This window comes from Labeo rohita, chromosome 18 (assembly GCF_022985175.1).
Source record: "Labeo rohita strain BAU-BD-2019 chromosome 18, IGBB_LRoh.1.0, whole genome shotgun sequence".
Lineage (NCBI taxonomy): Eukaryota > Metazoa > Chordata > Actinopteri > Cypriniformes > Cyprinidae > Labeo > Labeo rohita.
Genome location: NC_066886.1, coordinates 28,688,777 through 28,715,186, shown reverse-complemented (window position 1 = coordinate 28,715,186; position 26,410 = coordinate 28,688,777). Strand labels below are relative to the sequence as shown.

Here is a 26,410-nt window from a genome sequence, read left to right as displayed (position 1 = left end):
ATATTATATATAAATAAAACTATTTTGTACAAAAATACATATTTCTCTTAAATATATACAATATAATACATTGTGTTAAATATATACAATTTGTGTGTAATTATACATACATAATAATTACACACAGTACTCGCACATACAGTGGGTACGGAAAGTATTCAGACCCCCTTAAATTTTTCGCTCTTTGTTATATTGCAGCCATTTGCTAAAATCATTTAAGTTCTTTTTTTTTTCCCTCATTAATGTACACACAGCACCCCATATTGACAGAAAAAACACAGAATTGTTGACATTTTTGCAGATTTATTAAAAAAGAAAAACTGAAATATCACATGGTCCTAAATATTCAGACCCTTTGCTGTGACACTCATATATTTAACTCAGGTGCTGTCCATTTCTTCTGATCATCCTTGAGATGGTTCTACACCTTCATTTGAGTCCAGCTGTGTTTGATTATACTGATTGGACTTGATTAGGAAAGCCACACACCTGTCTATATAAGACCTTACAGCTCACAGTGCATGTCAGAGCAAATGAGAATCATGAGGTCAAAGGAACTGCCTGAAGAGCTCAGAGACAGAATTGTGGCAAGGCACAGATCTGGCCAAGGTTACAAAAAAATTTCTGCTGCACTTAAGGTTCCTGAGAGCACAGTGGCCTCCATAATCCTTAAATGGAAGACGTTTGGGACGACCAGAACCCTTCCTAGAGCTGGCCGTCTGGCCAAACTGAGCTATCGGGGGAGAAGAGCCTTGGTGAGAGAGGTAAAGAAGAACCCAAAGATCACTGTGGCTGAGCTCCAGAGATGCAGTCGGGAGATGGGAGAAAGTTGTAGAAAGTCAACCATCACTGCAGCCCTCCACCAGTCGGGGCTTTATGGCAGAGTGGCCCGACGGAAGCCTCTCCTCAGTGCAAGACACATGAAAGCCCGCATGGAGTTTGCTAAAAAACACCTGAAGGACTCCAAGATGGTGAGAAATAAGATTCTCTGGTCTGATGAGACCAAGATAGAACTTTTTGGCCTTAATTCTAAGCGTTTAATTCTAAGCGAATACAGTCCCAACAGTGAAGCATGGTGGTGGCAGCATCATGCTGTGGGGGTGTTTTTCAGCTGCAGGGACAGGACGACTGGTTGCAATCGAGGGAAAGATGAACGCGGCCAAGTACAGGCATATCCTGGACGAAAACCTTCTCCAGAGTGCTCAGGACCTCAGACTGGGCCGAAGGTTTACCTTCCAACAAGACAATGACCCTAAGCACACAGCTAAAATAACGAAGGAGTGGCTTCACAACAACTCCGTGACTGTTCTTGAATGGCCCAGCCAGAGCCCTGACTTAAACCCAATTGAGCATCTCTGGAGAGACCTAAAAATGGCTGTCCACCAACGTTTACCATCCAACCTGACAGAACTGGAGAGGATCTGCAAGGAGGAATTGCAGAGAATCCCCAAATCCAGGTGTGAAAAACTTGTTGCATCTTTCCCAAAAAGACTCATGGCTGTATTAGATCAAAAGGGTGCTTCTACTAAATACTGAGCAAAGGGTCTGAATACTTAGGACCATATGATATTTCAGTTTTTCTTTTTTAATAAATCTGCAAAAATGTCAACAATTTTGTGTTTTTCTGTCAATATGGGGTGCCGTGTGTACATTAATGAGGAAAAAAAATGAACCTAAATGATTTTAGCAAATGGCTGCAATATAACAAAGAGTGAAAAATTTAAGGGGGTCTGAATACTTTCCGTACCCACTGTATATTTAGGCAACTGAAACTTTTATTTTGTATTTGTTTGACAGCCCTAATATATATATATATATATATATATATATATATATATATATATATATATATTTTTTTTTTTTTCCTTGCCAAAATTTCGGTGCATCATTTGACAGTCTTTCATTGTTGAGGCAGGTAGTCACACCTCAATGACAACACTGGTTGAGCCAGACATTTCAGACCTACAGTTTTTACACCATATGGCTTAGTTGTTGTTGTCTTTGCATATTAAACTTGTATAGAAAAAAGTATTTTAGCAGGGAACAATTAAGCAATATAAATGTAACAATAACTTCAAACAACAAAACAACACATTAAACAATAAAAACTTTAAGAAAGGACACAGTTTGCTAAATATCATGTGTGACCTTGTCAGATACACACTCTCTGCAGGTGGTTAGAGGCCGGAAGCGCTCGTGTTGACACAAACTCATTACCCTTCGGTCTCAAAGGCCCAGGTTTCCTCTAACGTGAACTAATCAGAGCCCTAACTCAGAGAGCGCTAGCACGTCAATACCCTTAATGACATCTGCCTGATCACAGGGTGTGTTAAGAGGAGCTGTGCGAGTCTCAGATCCGTGCATTTAAATTTTCCAATAAGCCCAAGACCCCATTACTTGTAAATCTAATCAACTCTACAGGCCCTCATAGAAAGACACGCTCATCGATTTAGATCGATGTTTTACCTACAAAGGCATTGATTGCTTTAAGTGCTCATTTTGATGGGAATGTGGAAATGGTTAAGTAAAAGAAAGACCCGATGGGGGTGAAGCGTTATTAGGTCTGAACAGCTAATTAAAATACAGCCTTTATCAAATTTCAAAAGCGGCATTTTGTTTTGTCTTTTTTCTGTATGGTGTGTTATGATTCATTGTTAGTCTTTTTAAACATAATTCATTCTTAGTTGTTTATATCATGTACTACAAGAATGTCATATACTTCTTTTACTTCAAATCAACCATTGTGAAAAAGTGTGCTTAATTGGATTGAATGTGCACTTGTACTTGCAGATAATAGAATATTAGTGATATTAAAGGACACTTAAGTGCACTTACAGAGAGACACTTTCATGATTGTTTCTTAACACACTTTTAAAAAGTGCACTTTGTGTAATGTCAAATTAAAAATCTTACTTTAAAGTGCATTTCAGATGTCTTGCTTTAAAGAGGTACGCTTATTTTTTTAATGTGTTGACTAACATACTAAAACACATGTAAGGTAATTGATTATAATTTTAACTGTAGTGTATTATTTGATATTACTTTATGCTAATATATTTTAATGTTAACTTAAAATATATTAAAATATATCCCTACACTGTAAAAAACAATTTGCTGAGTCAACTTAAAATAATTTGTAACCTGGCTGCCTTATTAAAATTTTAAGTTCAGTCAACTCAAAAAAAGTTTATTCAACTTGAAATGTTAAATTATACTAAGTGACAACTTGGAAGATTTTTGATTTGAATCAACTTAAAATTTTAAGGCAGCTGGGTTACTTACCTATCTGTTAAATTTAGCAAACACAAATATTTAAGTTAAGTACTTAGTACAACTTAACATTTCAAGTTGACTAAACTTATTTTAGTTGACTAAACTTAAAATTTTAAGGCAGCAGGGTAACAAATTATTTTAAGCTGACTCAACAAATTGTTTTTTATTTTTTACAGTGTAGTGAAAAATAAATATATTAAAATGTATTTAAATACATTTATTTCATCCTAAGTATGCTAGAAATGCATTTACATATAATGTACTTAATAAAAACACCCTGCAATTGTACTTTTAGTATACTAAACTGGCATATTTAAAGTCTGCTAAATTGGAACAAGTAATTTTGTACTTTAGTAGTGCTGAAGTCCAACTAAAGATATATTTAAGTATATCTGATTGTGCTAAAGTGGAACTATTGCAAGTATACTTTAGGTACACTTTAAATATTTTGCATTTAAAGACCGATATTATTTAAAGATCATACAGTCCTCATCAGTATTGACATTAGAATATATTTTAGGCTTAGTATAAAGAAATGTGCATTGTGCACAAGTAGTACTCCAAAAAAAAGTTTAATTACAATTTTTATATCAATAAGTCTCAAGCGATATGTCAGTAATTATGTTAATAGACTTGAACTATACTTAATATAAAATAAATGCATTTTAAAATTACTTTTTACTAGGGATGGCATAAAGGTTTCAATAGAAATGACATAAAAATTTTAGTTTACAATAAATGCTTGTCAGTGCATTCAACAATACACTTTAACGATATTTCAAAGACATTTAAAGTAATTGTTAAATTACATATAAAGATGTACTTAAAGTCCTACTTAAGTGGGTCAACAAAAGCACTCTTAAGTTCAAGTTTAATATACATGCATTTCATGCATTTAATATATATTTTATATAAACTGAATTTAAATTCAATTAATAGGCATTTAAGTGTACAAAAACATTGCATTCTGTTCACACTCAAGTGTTTTCTTTTAGAGAATATTATTTTTTTTTATAAATACTGTTTAAAAGTTTGCTAAAGCATACATTTTCACAAGAAGTACTGTTTGATTTTAATGATGCGTTATGATTCACAGCTTTTTTCTTTACTGATTTTTAAAAAAAAATCTCTATGGAGAACATGAATGGTAAAATACTTTTGAAACCATGGCCGGTGAAAAAGGGCGAAACCGTTGCGCTCTATTGGGACGTTAAATGTTTATAATTTCACAGTTCAAATTTGACACGCAGTGTTTGTCAAAATAATACCAAAATGATTTATTTTTACAAAACTGTACAGCCCTTATGTAGGTTTTGATATTTTTTATTTTCTTGTCTATATCAGTGCGTGTCCCTCCAGGTTTATGGTTTTCCCACAGGTCTGTTTGTGGCATTGTTGGTCAGTGGGTCTCTTTATCTGCGTGTAACCACATGTGTGTGCATACTTGTTTGTCGTGCTGGTGTTTCCTGTCTGTGTGTGTGTGTTTCCTGTTCTGTCTGTCAGGCAGCATGACTCCCCTCTGTGTGACTGTGTTTGTGTGCAGGTTAATTATTCATGCACTGAACACAGGCCAAAACGGTTAAGAGAAATACAGCAGAAACCTGTGAGCGCCCTCTGCTGCTGATCCTCAGTACAATTGAAGTTTAAACTCATTTGTACACTGTACTTTGCCCCCAGCACACACACAGGATCAGCTGTTGTTTATGCTGCTTTCATATCACTTCAGGGCATTTTCTTTGAACCACAACTTTCTGAGTTGCAAACTGTTATTAGTCATAATTAGGTTTTAATTGTGAACGATTACTGTAAACTTTAGTTTATACACATTTTGTGTACTATTGATGAAATACCAGCACTTAGATAGAAGCCTATGCGTAGTAGCCAGAAAGAAATGCTAATTTTAAAGAAAAGCGTCGGATGTACTTAAAGGCTTTTGCATTTGAACTCTTCATATATATATATATATATATATAATATTATAAAAATGTGTGTGTGTGTTTATGGAAAATTCATTTCCAAAAACAGATAACTCAGTTTTTGCAAATAAACTCTTCATATATATATATATATATATATATATATATATTAAAAACATCTGTTTTATCTAGTACTTTAGCTTAAAAAAAAAAAAAAAAAAAATTCAAATATATTTTGTCCTCTATATGTTGATATATTGCAGTCCAAGAAAATTAATTTCACATTTAAAGGAAAACTTTTTCTTTTATTTGAAAAAAAATAATCATAAACATACTTTACAGTGTTCCAAAGAAAATTACAATATTACAATATACACTACCGTTCAAAAGTTTGGGGTCAGTACATTTTTATTGTTTCTTTTTTTTTTTTTTTTTAGGAAATTAATACTTTTATTCACCAAGGATGTATTAAGTTAATAATTAAAAGTTTATTAAAAGTTAATAATAAATAATTTACATTGTTATAAAATATGTATATTTTGAATAAACACTGTACTTTTTAAACTTGTTATTCATGAAAGAATCCTGAAAAAAAAAAAATCACAGGTTCCAAAAAATATTAGGCAGCACAACTGTTGATATTATCCAACATTGATCATTCTAATAATAAATCCGCATATTAGAATGATTTCTGAAGGATCATGTGACACTTAAGACTGGAGTAACAGCTGATAAAAATTCAGCTTTTCATCACAGGAATAAATTTTAAAGTATGTTAAAATAAAAAAACATTATTTTATATTGTAAAAACATTTTGCAATATTACTGTTTTTTTACTGTTTACTGTTTCTATATTTTTAATCAAATAAATGCAGCCTTGATGAGCATAAGAGACTTCTTTAAAGGCTATTACAAGTCTTACTGACCCCAAACTTTTGAACGGTAGTGTATAAAAAAATATTAATTATTAAATCATTATAAACATAGTTTTTATCTCTAGTAGGCTATTCCATCCACATTTGCATTTATCCTAAAAATGTATTTATTCATATTATTCATTTATTTATTTATTTATTTTATTATTATTATTATTTATTTTTTTAATCCAAAATACATTTTGTAAAATATTTAGGTATGTGAAGGCTGAAACTAAATTTATTTCAAATATATATTTCATATATACATAATAAACATAAACAATAAAAATAATAAACATATATTTAGCATCTATTTAACGTATATTTTGGCCATACTGCAGATCATCACAATTATTTTGTTTAATTATATAGAATAGGTTGAATGTTGAGTTGATAAAATGTCTGTAACATGACACTCCTTCACAGTCGAATGATTTACAAATGCTTAACGAATCAATTAGCAAATGAATCATTAAGCAGAACCTGTTTAGAAATGTTTTCGCTCACACTTCATCTGTCACTAATTGACTGGCTTTAAACAGCCTTCGTGTATGTGGCACGTGTCGCTCAGGTGCATCTTAGTCACCATCTGTCTTCTGAACACTCATCCTTCATCACTGTGTCTTCCTCTCTGGTCCAGTGCGAATGCTGCGGGGAGTCAGGATGACCTGGGCAATGATACCGAACCTGAGGTGGGTCCATCGGTGAGAAGAGACCGAGACAGAGAGAGAGTCAGAGACAGAGACAGAGAGAGGGAGAGGGAGAGGCCTCGTAGGAAAGACACACATGACCATGGTGAGTTTACCTATAAGTCAGTCTTGGCTAATGATTAGGGAACACACAGGCTTGCTTAATGGGTGTTGTCTGCTGCAGGAGGCCGGTTGAACGGTCACTCGCGGCCGGAGCGCAGACCGGAGGTCGCTGGGTATGAGAGCTCGTCCACGCTGATGAGCAGTGAGTTGGACACCACCAGCTTCTTCGACTCAGAGGAGGAGGACTCTGCTAGCAGGTGAGTTATGCTCATACAGACTTATTTAATGTAAAACAACGATTTCTTGCTTTTTTTTAAATAGATGTCCGATGACAGGCTTATTCTAATGGGATTATTTTAACAGAAATAAACATGACAACAGCCAGTCAGTACATGTCACTAGTACACCTGTGTAGTTTTATCTGCTACAGTTAAGGTCAAAAGTTTACATTCCCCTTTCGGAATCATTAAAAATGTTAATTATTTTACAAAATACAGAATGCATACAAATTGTTACTGTGATTCTGAGATCCATCTTTTCACACTGAGGACAACTGAGGGACTCATATGCAACTATTACAGAAGGTTCAAATGCTCACTGATGCCCCAGTGAAAACTTTTGAAAACTTTTGAATTTTTCTTATTTTGCCTAAATGTCATATATTTTTTTAATTTAGTACTGCCCTTCAGAAGCTACAGAAGATATTTACATGTTTCCCAGAAGACAAAATAAGTTAAATTTACCCTGATCTTCAAATTAAAAAAGTTTTCACCCCCCCAGCTCTTAATGCATGGTTTTTCCTTCTGGAACATCAGTGAGTGTTTGAACCTTCTGTCGTAGTTGCATATGGATCTCAAAATCATGCAGTCATTGTTGGAAAGGGTCCAAATACACAAAAATCCTGGAAAACCAAAGAATCTGTGGGACCTGAAGGATTTTTCTGAAGAACAGCGGGCAGTTTAACTGTTCAGGACAAACAAGGGACTCATGAACAACTACCACTAAACAAAAAAACACATCTGTGGATAATTCAGGTAACAACACAGTATTAAGAATCAAGTGTATGTAAACTTTTGAGTCGTTTTATAAATTCAATTATTATTTTCTCTTGTGGACTATATGTAAACGTCTTTATGTGAAATATCTTATCCAGGTCAGTACTAAATAAAAAATAACATGCATTTTGTATGATCCCTTTTATTTTGGTAATAATTGACATTTTTAGTAATTCTGAAAGGGGGGTGTAAACTTTTGACCTCAACAAACTCAAACACGTGTAACGCTCACAGTGTTATGAGTTTCTGAATAAATAAATGAATGTACATAATCTTAAGCCCTGAGAGTCACTTCATTTTTAGTTTCATTTGACGGAAAAATTACTATCAAATACAAACTGAAACGCAAAGATCTTAATGAAAAACCAACAAAACTTAAAGTTTGGTTTAACTTGTAGAAATTATGACAGAGATATATAACAATCGTATGTATGTACTTCTTAAAGTATTATTATTATTATTATTTTTAAAGAATTTCATGCAAGATGTCTTTTCGTTCATGTTTAAATTTAGACAGTTCTGTTTGCGTTATCTTATATGACAAAAAAAGCAATGTTTTGTTGTAAATTAGTTGTTATATTGTTCTTTATTTTCATTTAAGTACATTGCAAAAGATTTATTACATTTTTAACGTTTCATTAATTCATTTCATTACACATCATTTTTTGCTGATACTTTGTGATAACTCATAAAAAATAAAGAAAACAGAAAAAATAAAATTAAAAACACAGGATTAAAAAATAGATTTCATGGGGCCCTAAATTAATCTTTATATTATGCTGTTCTCAAGGTCTAACAAAATATGGAAAGCGTTTTCTAATGTATCATAATAGATATCAGTATCATATGTAAGGGTTAATGTGCTAAGTAGACAGAACTTTGACAATGCAAAGTGCCCTTCCCAGTCCAACCAAACAGAAAACTCATTAAAAAGCCATTAAATCAGGTCATTACATTTTATTATTTTCCATGCACCATGTTCCATGTTTTTTTCTTTTGTGCAGCCATTAGTGGAGACTTTGTGCAGTAATGTATATTAAGTTTTTTCCTCTTGCCAGTCTACTATTGTGGTGTATATTATTTCTAATACACCTGTCTTTAAACTGCTCAGTTTACTTGTCAGTCAGACTGTAAAAAAAATTATATTATTTTCAGGACATTTAAGCATATTTCGCCCCTGGAAGATTAGTCGAAAAGAAATTGAAACTGAAAGTCAGAACCTCTAACCGACGTAATTTTCCCATGTTGGTTATTTAGTTTTTTAATACTTTCCCCTTAAAAACAGCAGTGTTGTATTGACATTCATTATTTAAAACATTTGTTTACAGTGGAGTGCTGGTTTTTATTTTCTACTTTTCACATGACAATATTTAAAATTTATTTTGTTTGCAAGAGATGCTGGTTATTTTCTACTTATGACATGGCGATATTTATTGATTTTGTTTGCAAAAAATGAGAGCTGTATCAAATTTTTTAGGAAACTTGCTTAATACATTAAAACTGAAATGTGACTTTTTTCATAAGACGTCTTCATTTTAAGCAAGCTTTGATTTTAATCGTTCAAAATATTCAACAAATAACCATGTTTGTTTTCTTCAACTATTTTAAAGTCACAAAGAAATGCACTCTTTCATTGGTAAAAAAAAATATCCCACCTTTAATAGTTAAGTATATTTACAGTACAAACCTTTAAAGAAATATGAGAGCAAAAATAAATAAATAAATACAAAACTATAAAATAATCGCACAATAATTATAATTGAGGTTTTGATTTTAGGTCATATCACCCAGCCCTAGTTCATATTATTATAGGGCATCTGCTATTCTCTTTCTCATAATTGTTTAGCAATGATTTTCTTTACAGTAATGCAGTCCACTTTTTATTAGATTACAATGACGAATACTGTTTTGCAATATTATTTAGTAAAATAAATTAATTTCTCATTATTTTTATGATGATGTTCATTGCAGTAATGAAGTCAATTTTTATACTGCATTACAGTACAAAATACTGTTTTGCATAGTTTTTTGTTAAATAAGTGAATTTTTTTCACATCATACATAAATACATTTTTATTCTCATTGTTTTAATGATGTTCATTACAGTAATACAGTCCATTTTTATTATATTACATTTAAAAATACTAGTTTTGCATTGATTTTTTTATTTTTATTTAAAATTTAAATTTAATGTATTGATTAAAGACTGTACAACAAAAGCCGATGTATACATAATAATAATAATAATAATAAATAATAATAATAAAAATAATATGTTAATCTTTATTTTTCATGTTACAGTAATGAGAATGACACTCTGTATTTTTGCATAATGAGAGTTAAGGGGCAGAATGAGCTCAAAATAATGTCAAAATGCCAAATAATCTTAAGAGTCTTAAGGGTCCAAAGATAAAATCTATAACAACAACCCTTTCTGCCCCATCCTGATCAATGACAGTGTGAAATATGCTGGTAATTTTCACATGTAAAAAGACCAGTCTTAAGATTTTAGTTTCCATATGGACTTTCTAAAGTTACACATACAAAAAGAGCCTGTGTAATTGTACAGTAATTGTACCTGAGTCAGAGATACGGTGGAACTATACATGTTAAGTGTAGCATTCTGCTCCTTTAAACACAAACATGTTATCTCCTTATGAAGACAATGTACACTCAAATCACATGCTCTGGAAAGCCAACACAAAGCATGGTTTTCCATGGTCTGATAGACTACTACACTAATGCAGACGATTGGCTGGTGAGCATCACGTGACTCTCAGGACCAATCAGAGCTGAGAGGACTGTAATGTTCATTATATGTACACAAAAGAGACTTTCAGGCTGAATATGATGTTTTGAAGATTGTATGTCATCTGTGATTCTGCAGGTTCAGCAGCTCTACGGAGCAGAGCACATCGTCACGTCTCATGAGACGCCATCGCCGCCGCAGACGGAAACCCAAAGCACCCAGGATGGAGAGGGTGAGACTCCTGTACCTCCATGACTATCAGTGTTGAAGTTTTGTCTCTTTAAGTGTGTCCTCATCTCTCGTTCTCTTTCTCTCGATCTCTCCAGTCCTCATCGTTCAGCAGCATAACTGACTCCACCATGTCTCTGAACATCATAACTGTCACATTAAACATGGGTGAGTATGTGCACATGTATATCTGTGTGTCTGCTGTTGAACGTGCACCACGTCTTAAAGACAACATGAATGACATTCACTAATGAGACACATTTCTGAGTGGAACAGAAATGTGGAGAAGGATTTCAGTTTTCCATCTGGATTTAATTAGATTGTGAAAAGTTATGTTATTAAACATATTATAAGTATTAAACTTTGATGTGTGATTTGTTTTGAACCATCTGTGCGACAGACAGGCTTCATGGCAGTGAATTTTAACACTACGTAAATCTATTTTTAGTATAGATTTTTCAAACAAGAAAAGATATTAATGTTATTGAAAGATGTCTTTTATGTTCACCAAGGCTGCATTTATTTGATCAGAAATAGAGTGTAAACAATAATATTGTGAAATATTATTACAAGAGCTGTTTTGTATCTGAATATATTGTAAAATCTAATTTATTTCAGTGATGCAAAGCTGCATTTTCAGCATCATTACTCGAGTCTTTAGCATCACATGATCTTCAGAAATCACAATATGTTGAACTGATGCTCAGTCATTTTTAATTATTTTTTTCAGTTATTAATAGTGGTTTTTGAAAAGCATTTTTACTTGATCATTTTTTCCGTGCTACATTTTTTAAGGATTCTTTGATAAATAGAAAGTTACAAAGAACTGAAAAAAGAACACTGTTTATTTTAAATAAATTATTACTGTGTCATTTTTAAATGTATTTACTGACTTTTTTGCTCTATTTATTCCGTCCTTGCTGAATAAAAGTATTGAATTGCTTACAAATAAATCCAATAGCACAAACCTTTACCAAAATTACAAAAAAAAAAAAAGATTAAAAATGACAAGGTCAAAACATAAAAAAGCAACATATGCACTAATGAATTATTCATTATAAGATCTATATCATGCTTTTAGAAAATAGATTAATTTTAGAAAATAGGTGAATTTTCATTTCATGGCAACTTTAAAGGAGTAGTACACTTCCAGAACAAAAATTTACAAATAATATACTCACCCTGTTTTCATCCAATATGTTCGTGTCTTTCTTTCATCAGTCGTAAAGAAATTATGTTTTTTGAGGAAAACATTTCAGGAATTATCTCCATATAATGGACTTCAATGGTGCCCTTGAGTTTAAACTTCCAAAATGCAGTTTAAATGCAGCTTCAAAGGGCTCTAAATGATCCCAGCCAAGGAATAAGGGTCTTATCTAGCAAAACAATTCGTTATTTTCTAAAAAAAATGTTTAAATTAATTTAACCTCAAATGCTTGTCTTGTCTAGCTCTGTGATGTGCATGCGTAGTCTGTGTAATCCGGGTCAATACAGTTAGTGTATGTCGAAAAACTCCCATCTCATTTTCTCCTCCAACTTCAAAATCGTCCTACATCTTACTTTTTTGTAAAGGGAGTTTGGCCTTCTTTGCATGTTCGCTTTGTAAACACTGAGTCGGTACTTCTGCAGCGATGTAGGACGAATTTGAAGTTGAGATGGGAGTTTTTCAACATACCCTAACTGTTATGAACCGGAATTCACAGAGTTCATGCAGAGCTAGACAAGATGAACATTTGAGGTTAAAAAGTATATAAATGTCTATTTTTTTAGAAAATGACTTCATCGTTTTACTAGATAAGACCCTTCTTCCTCGGCTGGGATCGTTTAGGGCTTTTTGAAGCTGCATTTAAACTGCATTTTGGTAGTTCAAAATTGCGGGCACCATAGAAGTCCACTATACAGAGAACATTCCTGAAATGTTTTCCTCAAAAAACATAATTTCTTTACTGAAGAAAGAAATGCATGAACATCTTGGATGACAGTGGGGTGAGTACATTATCTGTAAATTTTTGTTTTGGAAGTGAACTAGTGTAACAAATGTATTCATGTTAGTATGTTAGTTAATATGTTAATTAACATAACTAATGTAACCTTATTGTGAAGTGTTACCCATTTTGATTATGAAAAAAGTCTACATCTATATTCTGCTGTTCATCTCTCCATTTTGTTTTTCTGTTTGCTATAGAAAAGTATAATTTTCTGGGCATTAGTATAGTCGGGCAGAGTAACGAGAGGGGAGATGGAGGAATCTACATCGGCTCCATCATGAAGGGCGGTGCGGTGGCTGCTGACGGACGCATTGAGCCTGGTGACATGCTTCTGCAGGTCTGTTTTGTTTGTTTGATTTATACTGTGAGATATTGCTGCTCATGGTTGTTGTTTGTGATTTCTTAGAGTTGTTTTTGTGTTGTAGGTGAACGATATCAACTTTGAGAACATGAGTAATGATGATGCAGTGAGGGTGCTGCGAGAGATTGTCCATAAACCAGGGTAAGAGTGGACACAGTGATGTCCGGTTCTCTGATTATGGACTAAATGAGATTTATATCAGCACTAATGTTCCTTATAATTGTGTATGTTTACATTTACAGACCCATCACACTGACTGTGGCCAAATGTTGGGATCCAAACCCCCGTAGCTGTTTCACTCTCCCACGAAGTAAGAGAGCTACTGCGTTACAGTGCTATTAAAGAAATAATTCACCCAAACATTAACATTTGATGAAAATCTACTTACCCTGGGGCCATCCAAGATGTAGATGAGTTTGTTTCTTCATGGGAACAGATATGGAGAAATTTAGCATTACATCACTTGCTCACAATGGATCCTCTGCAGTGAATGGGTGACGTCAGAATGAGAGTCCAAACAACTGATAAAAACATCACAATAATCCACAAGTAATCCACACAACTTCAGTCCATCAACTAAGGAAGAAATCCATCATCAAAGCTCTTTTAATGTGAGCAAGTGATGTAATGCTAAATTTCTCCAAATCTGTTCTCATGAAGAAACAAACTCATCTACATCTTGGATGGCCTAAGGGGGATTACAATTTTTGGGTGAACTATTAATTTAAAGTCCACTTTCATGACCCCCTTGTCATCCAAGATGTTCATGTCTTTCTTTCTTCAGTCGTAAAGAAATTATGTTTTTTGGGGAAAACATTTCAGCATTTTTCTACATATAATGGACTGCAATGGTGCCCCGAGGTTGTAAACAATCCCAGCCAAGGAAGAAGGGCCTTATCTAGCGAAACGTTGGTTATTTTCATAAAAATAATACAATTTATATATTTTTAAAGTCAAATGCTCGTCTTGTCTTACTCTGCCTGGACTGTTTTTTCCAGTTCATGACAGTTAGGGTATGTCGAAAAACTCCCATCTCACGTTCTCTTTCAACCTCAAAATCATCCTATATCGCTGTTTTACCTTTTTTGTTAAGGGTGTTTGATCTACTTTGCATGTTCACTTTGCAAAAACTGTGTTGGAACTTCTGCAGTGATGTAGGATGATTTTGAAATGATTTTTGAAGTTGAGGGAGAAAATACGATTGGAGATTTTCGACATACCCTAACTGTCTTGAGCCAGAATACACAGAGTTCAGGGAAAGACAAGACGAGCATTTGAGATTAAAAAGTATTTAACTGTATTTTTTTTTTATGAAAATAACCGATCGTTTCACTAGATAAGACCCCCCCTTCTTCCTCGGCTGGACTTGTTTACAACCACATTTTGGATCGTTTCACGCCACATTTAAACAGCATTTTGGAAGTTCTAAATCGGGGCACCAGATCAATCCATTATATAGAGAAAAATCCTGAAATGTTTTCCTCAAAAAACATAATTTCTTTATGACTGAAGAAAGAAAGACATGAACATCTTGGATGACAAGGGGGTGAGTACATTATATACGAATCTTTGTTTTGGAAAAGGACTTATCCTTTAAAATGAATCAGTTTTCTTTATTGTTTTTGACCTCTTTGGTAGTATCTAAAGTGGTATCTATTCACCCCCCCGTGTTTGTTCAGGTGAGCCGATCCGTCCCATAGACCCTGCTGCCTGGGTGTCTCACACTGCCGCTATGACGGGGGCGTACCCTGTGTACGGTATGAGCCCTTCCATGAGCACAATCACCTCCACCAGCTCCTCCATCACAAGCTCCATTCCAGAGACTGAGCGTAAGTGTTTATCCACCCACCCGTCCCATAGTCCACCTCTGCTGTGCCCGCTGTCTGTCGCCAGAGGATGACTTCATCTGCCAACCCACTGCTTACTGTGTTGTGATCGCAGCCCTTAACAACTGAGCAAATCAAATGAACATCAAAGATTTGTGATTAGTCTTGAATAAATACTATATAGACTATAGAACCCTTGTGAAAAAGTGGTGCACTTTAGTATAGTTTTAGAGTACTTCTTACAGTTAACTAAATACTTTAAAAGTACTTTCTCACTCCCAGCTGGTCACAGTAACACTTGGTCAGGACCCCTTGGCATCACTTTTTGATGCTCAGGGTCCTCCATTGCGTCGCATTTAATGGTTTGCATGCATTTGCATTAATAGAAATCATTTATACTTTACTATATGTGACCCTGGACCACAAAACCAGTCTTAAGTCGCTGGGGTATATTTGTAGCAATAGCCAATAATACATTGTATGGGTCAAAATGATTGGCAATTATGAAAAAATCATGTTCCATGAAGATTTTTTGTAAAATTCCTACTGTAAATATAGCAAAACTTAATTTTTGATTAGTAATATGCATTATTAAGAACTTCATTTGGACAACTTTAAAGGCGATTTTCTCAATATTTTGATTTTTTTGCCCCCTTAGATTCCAGATTTTCAAATAGTTGTATCTCGACCAAATATTGTCCTATCCTAACAAACCATACATCAATGGAAAGCTTATTTATTCAGCTTTTAGGTGATGTATATATCTCAATTTTGAAAAATGGACCCTTATGACTGGTTTTGTTGTCTAAGGTCACATATATACTATATATATAATATACTGTCATAGATATTTTGGAGCACCTAACCCCACCCCTGCCCTAAACCTACCCACTTCTGAACAATATAAAACACAACAATAAAAGTACAGTGAAAGGTATTTATTGCAAAAACTGACCATAAAAAACTGTATAAAAAAGTACTACAAACAAGTCGCGTTGCATTTCAAGGTTTTAATCGCTGAAAATGATCTCACTCCCACACGTCACATTCAAAAAGATACTCCCGAACTTGTTTAGCATAATGCAGTCGGTCATGAGACACACAAGAGCCAATGGCATTTCATACCCAGAGCTGACATAACGCTTCTTCTGGTGGCAGTTTTCAAATTTGTGCACAGACTGCACACAGGATGAGTTATACAGTGGATAAAGACGGCGATCACGTCTATTCCTCTCACAAATCAGTCATTTTGCATCGGAAGACTTGGGATATTAATACTTTTTAAAGAAATTGTGACTGTAATTGTATCTGCCTGTTATATCCTGTGTTTTATATTGACAAATGGTTAGGTTTAGAGGCAGGGGTTGGGTTACATGCTCATAAATGTGTAAATAATGTAATGTAAAAAAAAAAATGTTTTGGCTGTTTACATAAAAAAAAAAACACCCCAACATCTATGCAATAATGGCAAAATTATTACTCAATATGTAATTTAATCATGATGCGTCAGCATATTTACGCCAAAGGTTTCTTATTTAAAGCAATGGAGGACCTGCACATCGAAAAATGACATTAAAGGGGTACACTGAGTGTCAAAAAGTGACCTGACCAAGTGTCAGTATGTGATGAGTTGGGAGTGAGAATGCGTTGTTTTTAGACTGTAAATTGCATATTACTTACAAATAAATGAAAACGTATTATAGTTAAAATTCAAGATGCACCGAATTTTCCTCTTCCGAAAATTATAGGCCTTAGAACGGCATTTTCGGTTTTTGAGTAATTAGTTTAAAAAGTTATATCTGATTCTTTTGCATAGAACTAAATAAAAATAATTTATTGATAATTAATATTATTATATTTCCTGTCCAATTTTATTGTTATTTTCAGTAAAAGAGTGGTTATCTTATTAAAATGTATACAAATTTTGTATAATTCAAATTATTGAGTTAAATTAACCCTTTAGCTGTCACTCCCATTTTTAAACACAGACATAAAAATGCACTATCCAGACTTACATTTTTATAATTCATGAATGAAATCATTTTGTAATATGATTTTGATGTACATTTTCCATGGTAATGCAATGTCTGATTTTAAAATGCTTTTCAAAGTATGAATTTTGAGATTTTAAGTTTTGAACTGATATATCATTTCTTATGATATCTAAAGCGTAGATTTTTTAAGTTGACATATATTAATCTATTACTTTTCCTACATAATTTGTAACACAAAAATATGGTAAAATATCTAGATTTAGTCTTCGAGTCTTAGACCTTTCCAACAATGTATAGTTTGTCATGATTAGATGAGGATTTATTTGTAATATGGTGACAGTTAAAGGGTTAAATCTTACAAAATACTTTATATTATGGAATAAAATTACAAAGCATTTTCGGTTTTCCTTTTTTTTGTTTTTGCTCTGGAAGTGAACTACTCTTTTAAGTGTCTTAAGAAACAGTCATTAAAGTGTACTTTTAAGATTTGAAGTAAACCACCAGTACAATTAAACACTCCTCTTTTTCACAGGGGAAGTTTGATTTGTAATGTTTGAGAAATCAGAAACTCGTTCCAGATCAGTTGATAATGGCTTTAACACCTGGATGTTTAGAGCACATCTCTGAAATTCACGCCCACGACTGTGGACTGCTATACACGGTCTCACTGTGCTTTACTCTGCAGGGTTTGAGGATTTCCATCTGTCCATCCATAGCGACATGGCAGCAGTAGCCAAAGCAATGGCATCTACAGAGTCAGGCCTGGAGGTGCGAGACAGAATGTGGCTGAAGATCACCATCCCCAATGCCTTCATAGGTAAACCTGCACCCTCAATCAATCAAAAAAAATTAAAGGTGTAGTTCACCCAAAAAAGAAAATTCTGTAATTAATTACTCACCCTCATGTCGTTCCAAACCTGTAAGACCTTTGTTTATCTTCGGAAAATGGATTGAAATGGATGACACTAGGGCTGGGCGATAAACTGATAACGATAATTATCGCGTGTTATGAATTTCCTCAATAAACGATAACAAGAGTTCGTTAAATATTCGACACAGCGCGAACTTACTAGAGCAGATGTCTTTACTCACTGATTAATCTCAGTCACTAAACAGCGCCAGTGTGAAGTGCTTGAATTCCGTGAAGAACACAAATGATTTATAGCCAGATGAAACAGCGCTGACAAACAGGAGAAACACTGTGCGCAACGGTACAGTCAGAAGGCTTTTTAATCTACAAATCGACATCGTTTACCATAGATTCACTGTAGTAGCACTAACTGCACAGTGGTATTGTTTCAGAAATGTGGGTATATTTGTGTCTAATTTTATTATGTTATTAATGTAGACATGTTAAATGTATTGAAGGAGGAGTAATGGAATATAATTACAATATTTTTTGTGATTAAGCTATAGTGTTTATGCATTTATACTAAATGCATTTAGACTACTGTTTGTCATACAAATACATAGGAACCATGTTACATTTTTACCATGTTATTGAGGTGCTATATTTGTATTTTTTAACTGTTATTATCATGATCTATGGAAGATACTATGGAAGAGCAATGGTTAAGTTATAAAAATAAATAAAAAAGACCCTCAAACAGTCAGTGAAAATGAGGTTGCTATAATTTTTACAGATATTACTGATTTTGATAGTGAACATAAATCTACATATGCATCCTAGCTAAAGTTACTATCAAAAATGTATTTCCAAAAGACAAAAATATATTATTATTATTATTATTAATATTATCAGGTAACACAAAAATGTTTCTTGATTTGAAACAATATTACTCAATAAAACTAAGAAATTATTTTGTTAAAGAAAAATGACTGGAAAAGTGTGAAGAATTAAAAAACATGAAGTGTTTGTCATGTTCTGGCCATAAAAAATATTTTAAAGCCACATTTAACATTTGGTTTTTAGAACTTTCACATTGTAGCAAAAATCTGCCTTTAAATCTGACATTTTTCGTGATAATTATTGAAATCGACTGATATGAAAAAAAATTATCGTGATAATTTTTTGGCCATGTCGCCCAGCCCTAGATGATACCATTCATGGATGTGGATATTCTGAAAACAATGTCTTCAGAAGTCAAATACTTGTTTTCCTCTCAGGTTCAGATGTGGTGGATTGGCTCTATCATCACGTCGAAGGATTTACTGACAGACGTGAGGCACGCAAATACGCCAGCAACCTGCTAAAAGCTGGCTACATCCGGCACACTGTCAACAAGATCACCTTCTCTGAACAGTGCTATTACATCTTTGGAGACCTGTGTGGCAGTGAGTTCCTGATTTTTAGTTCTTCGATTTCTCCCTGACTCTTTCACATTAAAGCATCTTTTATTTATTCATTTGGAGTAAACTCTATTCCCTCCTGTTTGTTCCTCTTGTGTCTCAGATATGGCCAGTCTCACCTTGCATGACCATGACGGTTCTAGTGGGGCGTCTGACCAGGACACTCTGGCTCCGTTGCCTCACCCTGGTGTTGCTCCCTGGCCGCTCACGTTCCCTTATCAGTACCCGATCCCTCATCCGTACAATCCCCATCCTGTGCACGACCCCAGCTACAGCTTCACTGCAGGGGGCGGCAGCGCAGGCAGCCCGCACAGCGAAGGTGAGACTGTGTTTGATCATGGATGGAAATTGAAGGGATAGTTCATCCAAAAACGAAAATTCTGTCATTAATTATTAACTTTCATGCCATTTTAAACTCGCAAGACCTTCGTTTATCTTCAGAACACAAATTAAGATATTTTTGATGAAATCCGAGAGCTTTCTGACCCTGCGTAGACAGCAACACAACTGACACATTCAAGGCCCTGAAAGGTAGTAAGGACATCATTAAAATAGTCTATTTGATATCAGTGGTTGAATCATAATGTTATCAAGCTACAAGAATACTTTTTATGTGCAAAGAAAACAAAAATAATGACTTTATTCAAGAATTTCTTCTCATCCGTGTCAGTCTTCAACACATGATCATGTCGAAAGAAGTCTTCTTTTCACCAAGACTGCATTTACTTAATCAAAAATGCAATGAAAACAGTACTATTGTTAGAACTGCTTTCTTCTCTACTATATTCTATGTTTGGGGTGAGTAACATTTAAATAAAAAATGTGAAAACACAAAGAAATTAATACTTTTATTTAGCAAGGACGCATTAAAGTGATCAATGGTGACATTTATAATAAATTTTTAATAAAAGTTTTATTTCAAATAAATGTTTTCCACAAAAGTATTAAGTAACATTGATAATAATAAGAAGCATTATTAATAATTAAGTACCAATAGTAATTGACCACCAAATCAGCATATTAGAATGATTTTTGAAGGATCATGTGACACTGAAGACTGGAGTAATGTTGCTGAAAATTCAGCTTTACATCACAGGAATACAGTTGAGGTCAAAATTTTACATAAACCTTGCAGAATCTGCACAATGTTAATTATTTTACCAAAATAAGAGGGATCATACAAAATGCATGTTATTTTTTTATGTAGTATTGGCCTGAATAAGATATTTCACATAAAAGACTTTTACATATAGTCCACAAGAGAAAATACAACACTCACTGATGCTCCAGAAGGAAATGCGATGCATTAAAAGCCGGGGGGTGAAAACTTTTTTGAATTTGTCAGTGTAAATTTCACCTATTTTGTCTTCTGGGAAACATGTAAGTATCTTTTGTAGCTTCTAAAGGGCAATGTTAAATGAAAAATATATTCATAATATATATATTATATTTAGGCATAATAAGAAAAATGCACACTCTTGTGTACATTCTTTTCAAAAGTTTACACCCCCAGCTCTTAATGCATTGTTTTTTCCTTCTGGAGCATCAGTGAGTGTTTGAACCTGCTGTAATAGTTACTAAAAATTTTGCAGATTCTGCAAGGTTTATGTAAAGCTTTGACTTCAACTGTATGTTTACAAATGGAAATCACTTCCAGGGCAAATATTGCCCCTTAATGCCCTTTTTCTGACCCTGCGTTCAACTCTTCCGCCCAATTATACCAAATCTGACTACAAGGCGAATTCATGGAAAAGTGACAGAAAAGTTAGAATTTAAACAGAAAGTCTAACTCTTCATTCTTACATTTCACTCACAGGCAGTCGAAGCAGTGGCTCAAATCGCAGCGGCAGCAAAAACGACGCCAACGCAGCGGCTGGACCACAAGAGTCTGGAGGCCGATCCGGCAGCGGCAGCGAATCTGAGAAAAGAGAGAAGGCTCCCAGCGAGCGCTCTGCAGCAGCCCCTAGCGAACACAGCGTGCGTAGCTCACACACCATCCGGAGCGTCCAGAGCCTGGTGTGTGGAGCGCCGGGCCTCCCTCCACAGCCACAGACACCCGTAACGGCAGCGCCCGGCTCGCCTCCAGACCGAGACCTGTCCTCAGTGCCGCCCGAACTCACGGCCTCGCGCCAATCCTTCCGCATGGCCATGGGGAACCCCAGTGAGTTCTTTGTGGATGTCATGTGATGAGCTTTTGGTGATCCTGAGGGTCGACTCACATGCTCAAGGCACTGTGAAATCAAAGAAAGATGAGGGAGGAAGACAAGAAAGAGATGCATTGACATTTTAGTGGCTGAGTGTCCCTCCCAATGTCCCTCCTGTGTCCTGTGGCTTGCACTTTCTTCAGTGAAGAAGACTGGAACAAATCACGTAGCCCATCATGCCCTCAGAGACTCTGTGCGATGCAGTGATGAAGGTGAATGCTTGCTGGTTTTTGTGTACTTTTTATGTACTTTACCTGCATTTTTTTAATATTTTGTCCTCTGACCGGTTTATTAACCTCAAGATACGTTTTTCAATCAAAGATGAGCTAAATTAAGTGGGAGAGAAAAGCATGAGAAGAAAGTGAGGATATCTTTTACTTCTAAATCACCTTTTGCTTTTTAAGGAGGAATAAATCATTTTTAATGATTTTAAAAAAGACAAACGCTATCAAAAGATAGAATCTATGGCAATTGTTTTATATTTATAACTTTAATTTTCTGCTAATAAGTGTGGAGAGTGAGAGAGAGAGTTTTTAAGTTTACAGACAGGACTTTTAAAGTCTGCCTTTCTCTTTGGGTTAAAATGAATTTATTAAACACGATGCATGATGTTTTTTCATCTGTTTTGTTGTTTTAATAACCTGAACTGATGAACTGTGCACAATAAGACCAGGGACATTTATTAATTAAGTAAATCAAGTCAGTTATGGTTTGATTAAATGGTTAAATTGGGAGATATTCAGTCCTGTATTACATGTACTAAACCTTTAACAGTGATGAAGTTCAAAACGAATCTTTAATGTTTCAATATTATCAGCAGCCCTGGATGAACCTAATGATGCACTATTATTATTATATGATGGAGAGCAGCTCTCTTCACTCTCTCACTCTTTCCCAAACAACACAGTACTTACTATGTTAATGTCTGTCATCATTAACCATCAGCACTCTGCTTCGTCGTTTCTGTTAACCTGCCTTTTTTTCCTCAGATGCATTTATCACATTTTTAATTATTGGAAACAGAAAGTATTGAATAGCTCAATTTAATACTCGCTGTACACTGTTTTATGACAAAACAAAACAAATTGTTTTATTTATAAATATAGTTTATTGCCTAAACACTGAGTGTGAATCTTTTTGGTTTTTGTATGAAAAGAAAATCATTTTTATTCTTCTGCAGGCATGAAGACAAAACAAAACCTTCTCCTCTGTACACCATTATTTTTACATGTTTCCTTAAAACTTACAACCAAAGAGTTACTTACAACAGCAAACAGCCCCTTATAAAAAGAAAAACACTTTTAAAAAGAGTACAAATTACAGAGCACTTAAAATTACAATTTAAATTTATATTAAAGGAATAGTCCACCCAAAAATGAAAAGTACCCCATGATTTATTCATCCTCAGTCCATCCTAGAAAGACTTTCTTCTTTCAAATGAATACTATCGGAGTTATATTAAAAAACGTCCTGGCTCTTCCAAGCTTTATAATGGCAGTGAATGGCTGTTGAGATTTTGAAATCCAATAAAGTGCATCCATCCATCATAAAAAGTGCTCCACATGGCTCAGGTGGTTTCATAAAGACCTTCTGAAGTGAATTGATGTGTTTGTGTAAGAAAAATATTCATATTTAAAACTTTAGAAACGTAATCTTCAGCTTCCACTAACTGTTGTACGCACATTCACCTGAGAGTGGCGTTCTAGTGGAAGACGTAGGTGTAGAGTAAGCTTTGATGAGAAGTGACAAGGAGAGAGGAGACAGCAAAACAAAACACCGGTTACAAATTAGAAGTACAAAATGAAGATTTCGATATAACCCATGAGGAGACTGGTTTTCCTTTGCCGTAAACAAAACTTGGTTCTCGCGAATCGAACATATTCTCACCGGCGCTTAAGCTACGCCTACATCATCCGCTGGAACGCCACTCTCATGAACGTAGATGAACTTTTTTGGGCTTCAAAATCTCACCACCCATTCACCGCCATTATATACAGTCATGGCCAAAAATATCAGCACCCTTGCAATTCTCAGAAAATGTAACCCTTCTCTCAGAAAATTGTAGCAGTTGCAAATGTTTTGGTATTTACATGTTTATTTGCTTGCATTGGAACAACACAAAAAAACAGAGAAGAAAAGTCAAATCACTTCCTGTAATCATAAATGAGTTTCTTACACCTCTCTACTGGAGTTTTGGACCACTCTTCTTTTGCAAACTGCTCCAGGTCATTTAGATTTGAAGGATGCCTTCTCCCAACTTCTGTTTTGAGATCTCTCCACAGTTGTTCTATGGGATTCAGATCTGGACTCATTGCTGGCCATTTCAGAACTCTCCAGCGCTTTGTTTGTAACCATTTCTGAGTACTTTCTGAAGTGTGTTTTGGGTCATTGTGCTGCTGGAACACCCATGACCAAAATTCTTTGGTAATCATCCGATTTCGTGATAACGTTCACACAGTCATGGCATCCAGTGCCGGAAGCAGCAAAGCAACCCCAAAATATCTTTGAACCTCCACCATGTTTGACTGTAGGGACTGTGTTCTTTTCTTTGAAGGCCTCATTTCTTTTTCTGTAAACAGTGCCATTATGTCCTTTACCAAAAAGCTCATTTTGTCTCATCTGTCCACAGTATGTTCTCCCAGAAGGACTGTGGTTTTGTTACATAAGTTTTGGCAAACTCCAGTCGCTTTTTTATGCCTTTGTGTCAGCAGTGGTGTCCTCCTGGGTCTCTGGGTGCCAATATTTTTGGCCATGACTGCAGCTTGAAGGAGCCAGGATGTTTTTTTTAATATAACTCCTAGTTCATCTGAATGAAGAAAGTCATCACCTAGGATGGCTTGAGGGTAAGTAAATCAGAGGTAATTTTAATTTTTGGGTGAAGTATCCCTTTAAATGCAGTTCGTTGAACTTAAAGGGATAGTACACCCAAAATTGAAAATTTGATGTTTATCTGTTTACCCCCAGGGCATCCAAGATGTAGGTGACTTTGTTTCTTCAGTAGAACACAAATTAAGATTTTTAACTCAAACCGTTGCAGTCTGTCAGTCATATAACGGCAGTCAATGGGATTCACGACTTTGAGAGTCCAAAAACATACACAGACAAAACTAAATTAAACCCTGCAGCTCTTGACATTACTGCAGAGTGCACTTTTTAAAGTGTGTTAAGAAACAGGCATAAAAAGTGTCTCTCTTTAAAAGGGTCATTGGATGCCCATTTTCCATAAGCTGATATGATTCGTTAGGGTCTTAATGAGAAATCTATACTTTCTCATTATAGTATATAACATACTTTGGTTAAAATTTCTCAGTGGTAGTGTAAAAAACACCCTTTTTACCTTGTCAAAATCAGCCCCTGCACCGGCTTTACAATGGCGGTCTTGTCAAAATCAGCTCTTTCAGAGCAAGACGGTCATTTTTTTTCATCTGATGACCTTATAAAGATTAAAAAAATATCACTGTGTGGATTTTTATCATTACAGGGTTGTTGTGTACACACACCGCCAACACACATTTATGAGCAACATGTAAAACTGAGTTTTTCATCTGATGACCCCTTTAAGTGCACTTAAGTGGCATTTTTTTAGTACAGATCAAGTGCAAATTCAATACAATTAAGCACTGCTTTCTCACAAGAAACAAGGAAATTTTACATATGAGCTTAGGGGATGTCATAGCTCATTTCCAGTCATGGTTCATTTAAGGTGGTGAAAATGATGGGTGGATTTTCTTCCTGTTTTACTCCCATAGAGCAAATTTTCCCACACTGATTCTGACAGTCTGCCAGTGTTTAAGGGAGGAAAATGTATTTCATTCTCTTTGGCATTCAGAGCTGTTCTATGATTTATGTTTCCACAGTATCAAAGCAAGATCCAGGGACAAGTCGTAATATTATATACAAATCAAACTGAACCACTTACGCATGAAGAACACACTTCACACTTTATAAACAAACCTTAATCCTAAAAATGAAACTTGACCATGTAACCTGTCTTGCACTCTCATCCTGCATCCATTGTGCTACAAACATAAATCATGCAGCTTGTTGAGGAGACTATTGCAACTATATCATCATTCGACAACAAAACTGATGAAAAATCCCTTGTACTTCTATTATAGGGCTTTTTTGGACATTTTTTCAGGAGTAAGCAGCTGCACTGGCTTCTCCAGGCCTGCCCTCCACCAATGTGATTTGCTGTAATGAACTGTGGAGCCCAGATTCATCATGCTCTTAAAAATGTCCTGGATTCCAGAAAGCAGACAAAGAGGAAGAGCAAAAGCCAGCACAAAAAATGTACTGTACAGTATATAAGAAAATTGCTTACAGCCATTTGCTGTGATCTGTAACCCTTCATTTGACTAGATGAAGCATCATGAATCACACAAGCGAAAAACTCTGATTTGATTTCTGGAGTCAAATCCACTCCAGCAGTCTTCTAGTTTATTTACACAACATTTAATACTCATTAAGCATGTGAGCGATATTTAGAACAGAAAAATTTGGTCAGATCCAGTTACAGCTCTGTTCTCGAGACATTATAGTGAGATCTTTTATAATGCTAGTCTGTATTAAACTTGTTAAAATACTTTCTCCTTTCATTTTAATGTTCAGTCAATTATAGGAATGTATGGGTCAAAATAATCTATTTTTCTTTTATGGCAAAAATCATTAGGATATCAGGTAATAATCATGTTCCATGAAGATATTTTGTAAATTTGTTGTGCTGGGGAAAGTTACTTTTAAAAGTAATGCATTACAGTTTTGCGTTACTCCCTGAAAAAGTAACTAATTATGTGACTTAGTTACTTTTTATGGAAAGTAATGCGTTGCGTTACTT

General features: G+C 34.7%; 1 protein-coding gene across 1 annotated transcript in view; it reads left to right on the top strand.

Annotated features, from left to right (window-relative positions):
- Positions 1 to 22,698, top strand: part of LOC127180864 (segment polarity protein dishevelled homolog DVL-3) — a 49,360-nt gene extending 26,662 nt beyond the window's left edge. The window contains exons 4-15 of the mRNA XM_051135197.1: positions 6,747 to 6,901; positions 6,980 to 7,115; positions 10,801 to 10,894; positions 10,989 to 11,058; positions 13,076 to 13,215; positions 13,304 to 13,380; positions 13,482 to 13,549; positions 14,919 to 15,068; positions 17,745 to 17,876; positions 19,187 to 19,354; positions 19,473 to 19,688; positions 21,186 to 22,698. Of these exons, the coding sequence (XP_050991154.1) occupies positions 6,747 to 6,901; positions 6,980 to 7,115; positions 10,801 to 10,894; positions 10,989 to 11,058; positions 13,076 to 13,215; positions 13,304 to 13,380; positions 13,482 to 13,549; positions 14,919 to 15,068; positions 17,745 to 17,876; positions 19,187 to 19,354; positions 19,473 to 19,688; positions 21,186 to 21,556 (1,777 nt within the window). The 3' untranslated portion in view covers positions 21,557 to 22,698. The remainder of the gene's footprint in view (positions 1 to 6,746; positions 6,902 to 6,979; positions 7,116 to 10,800; positions 10,895 to 10,988; positions 11,059 to 13,075; positions 13,216 to 13,303; positions 13,381 to 13,481; positions 13,550 to 14,918; positions 15,069 to 17,744; positions 17,877 to 19,186; positions 19,355 to 19,472; positions 19,689 to 21,185) is intronic.
- Positions 22,699 to 26,410: the final 3,712 nt, after the last annotated feature.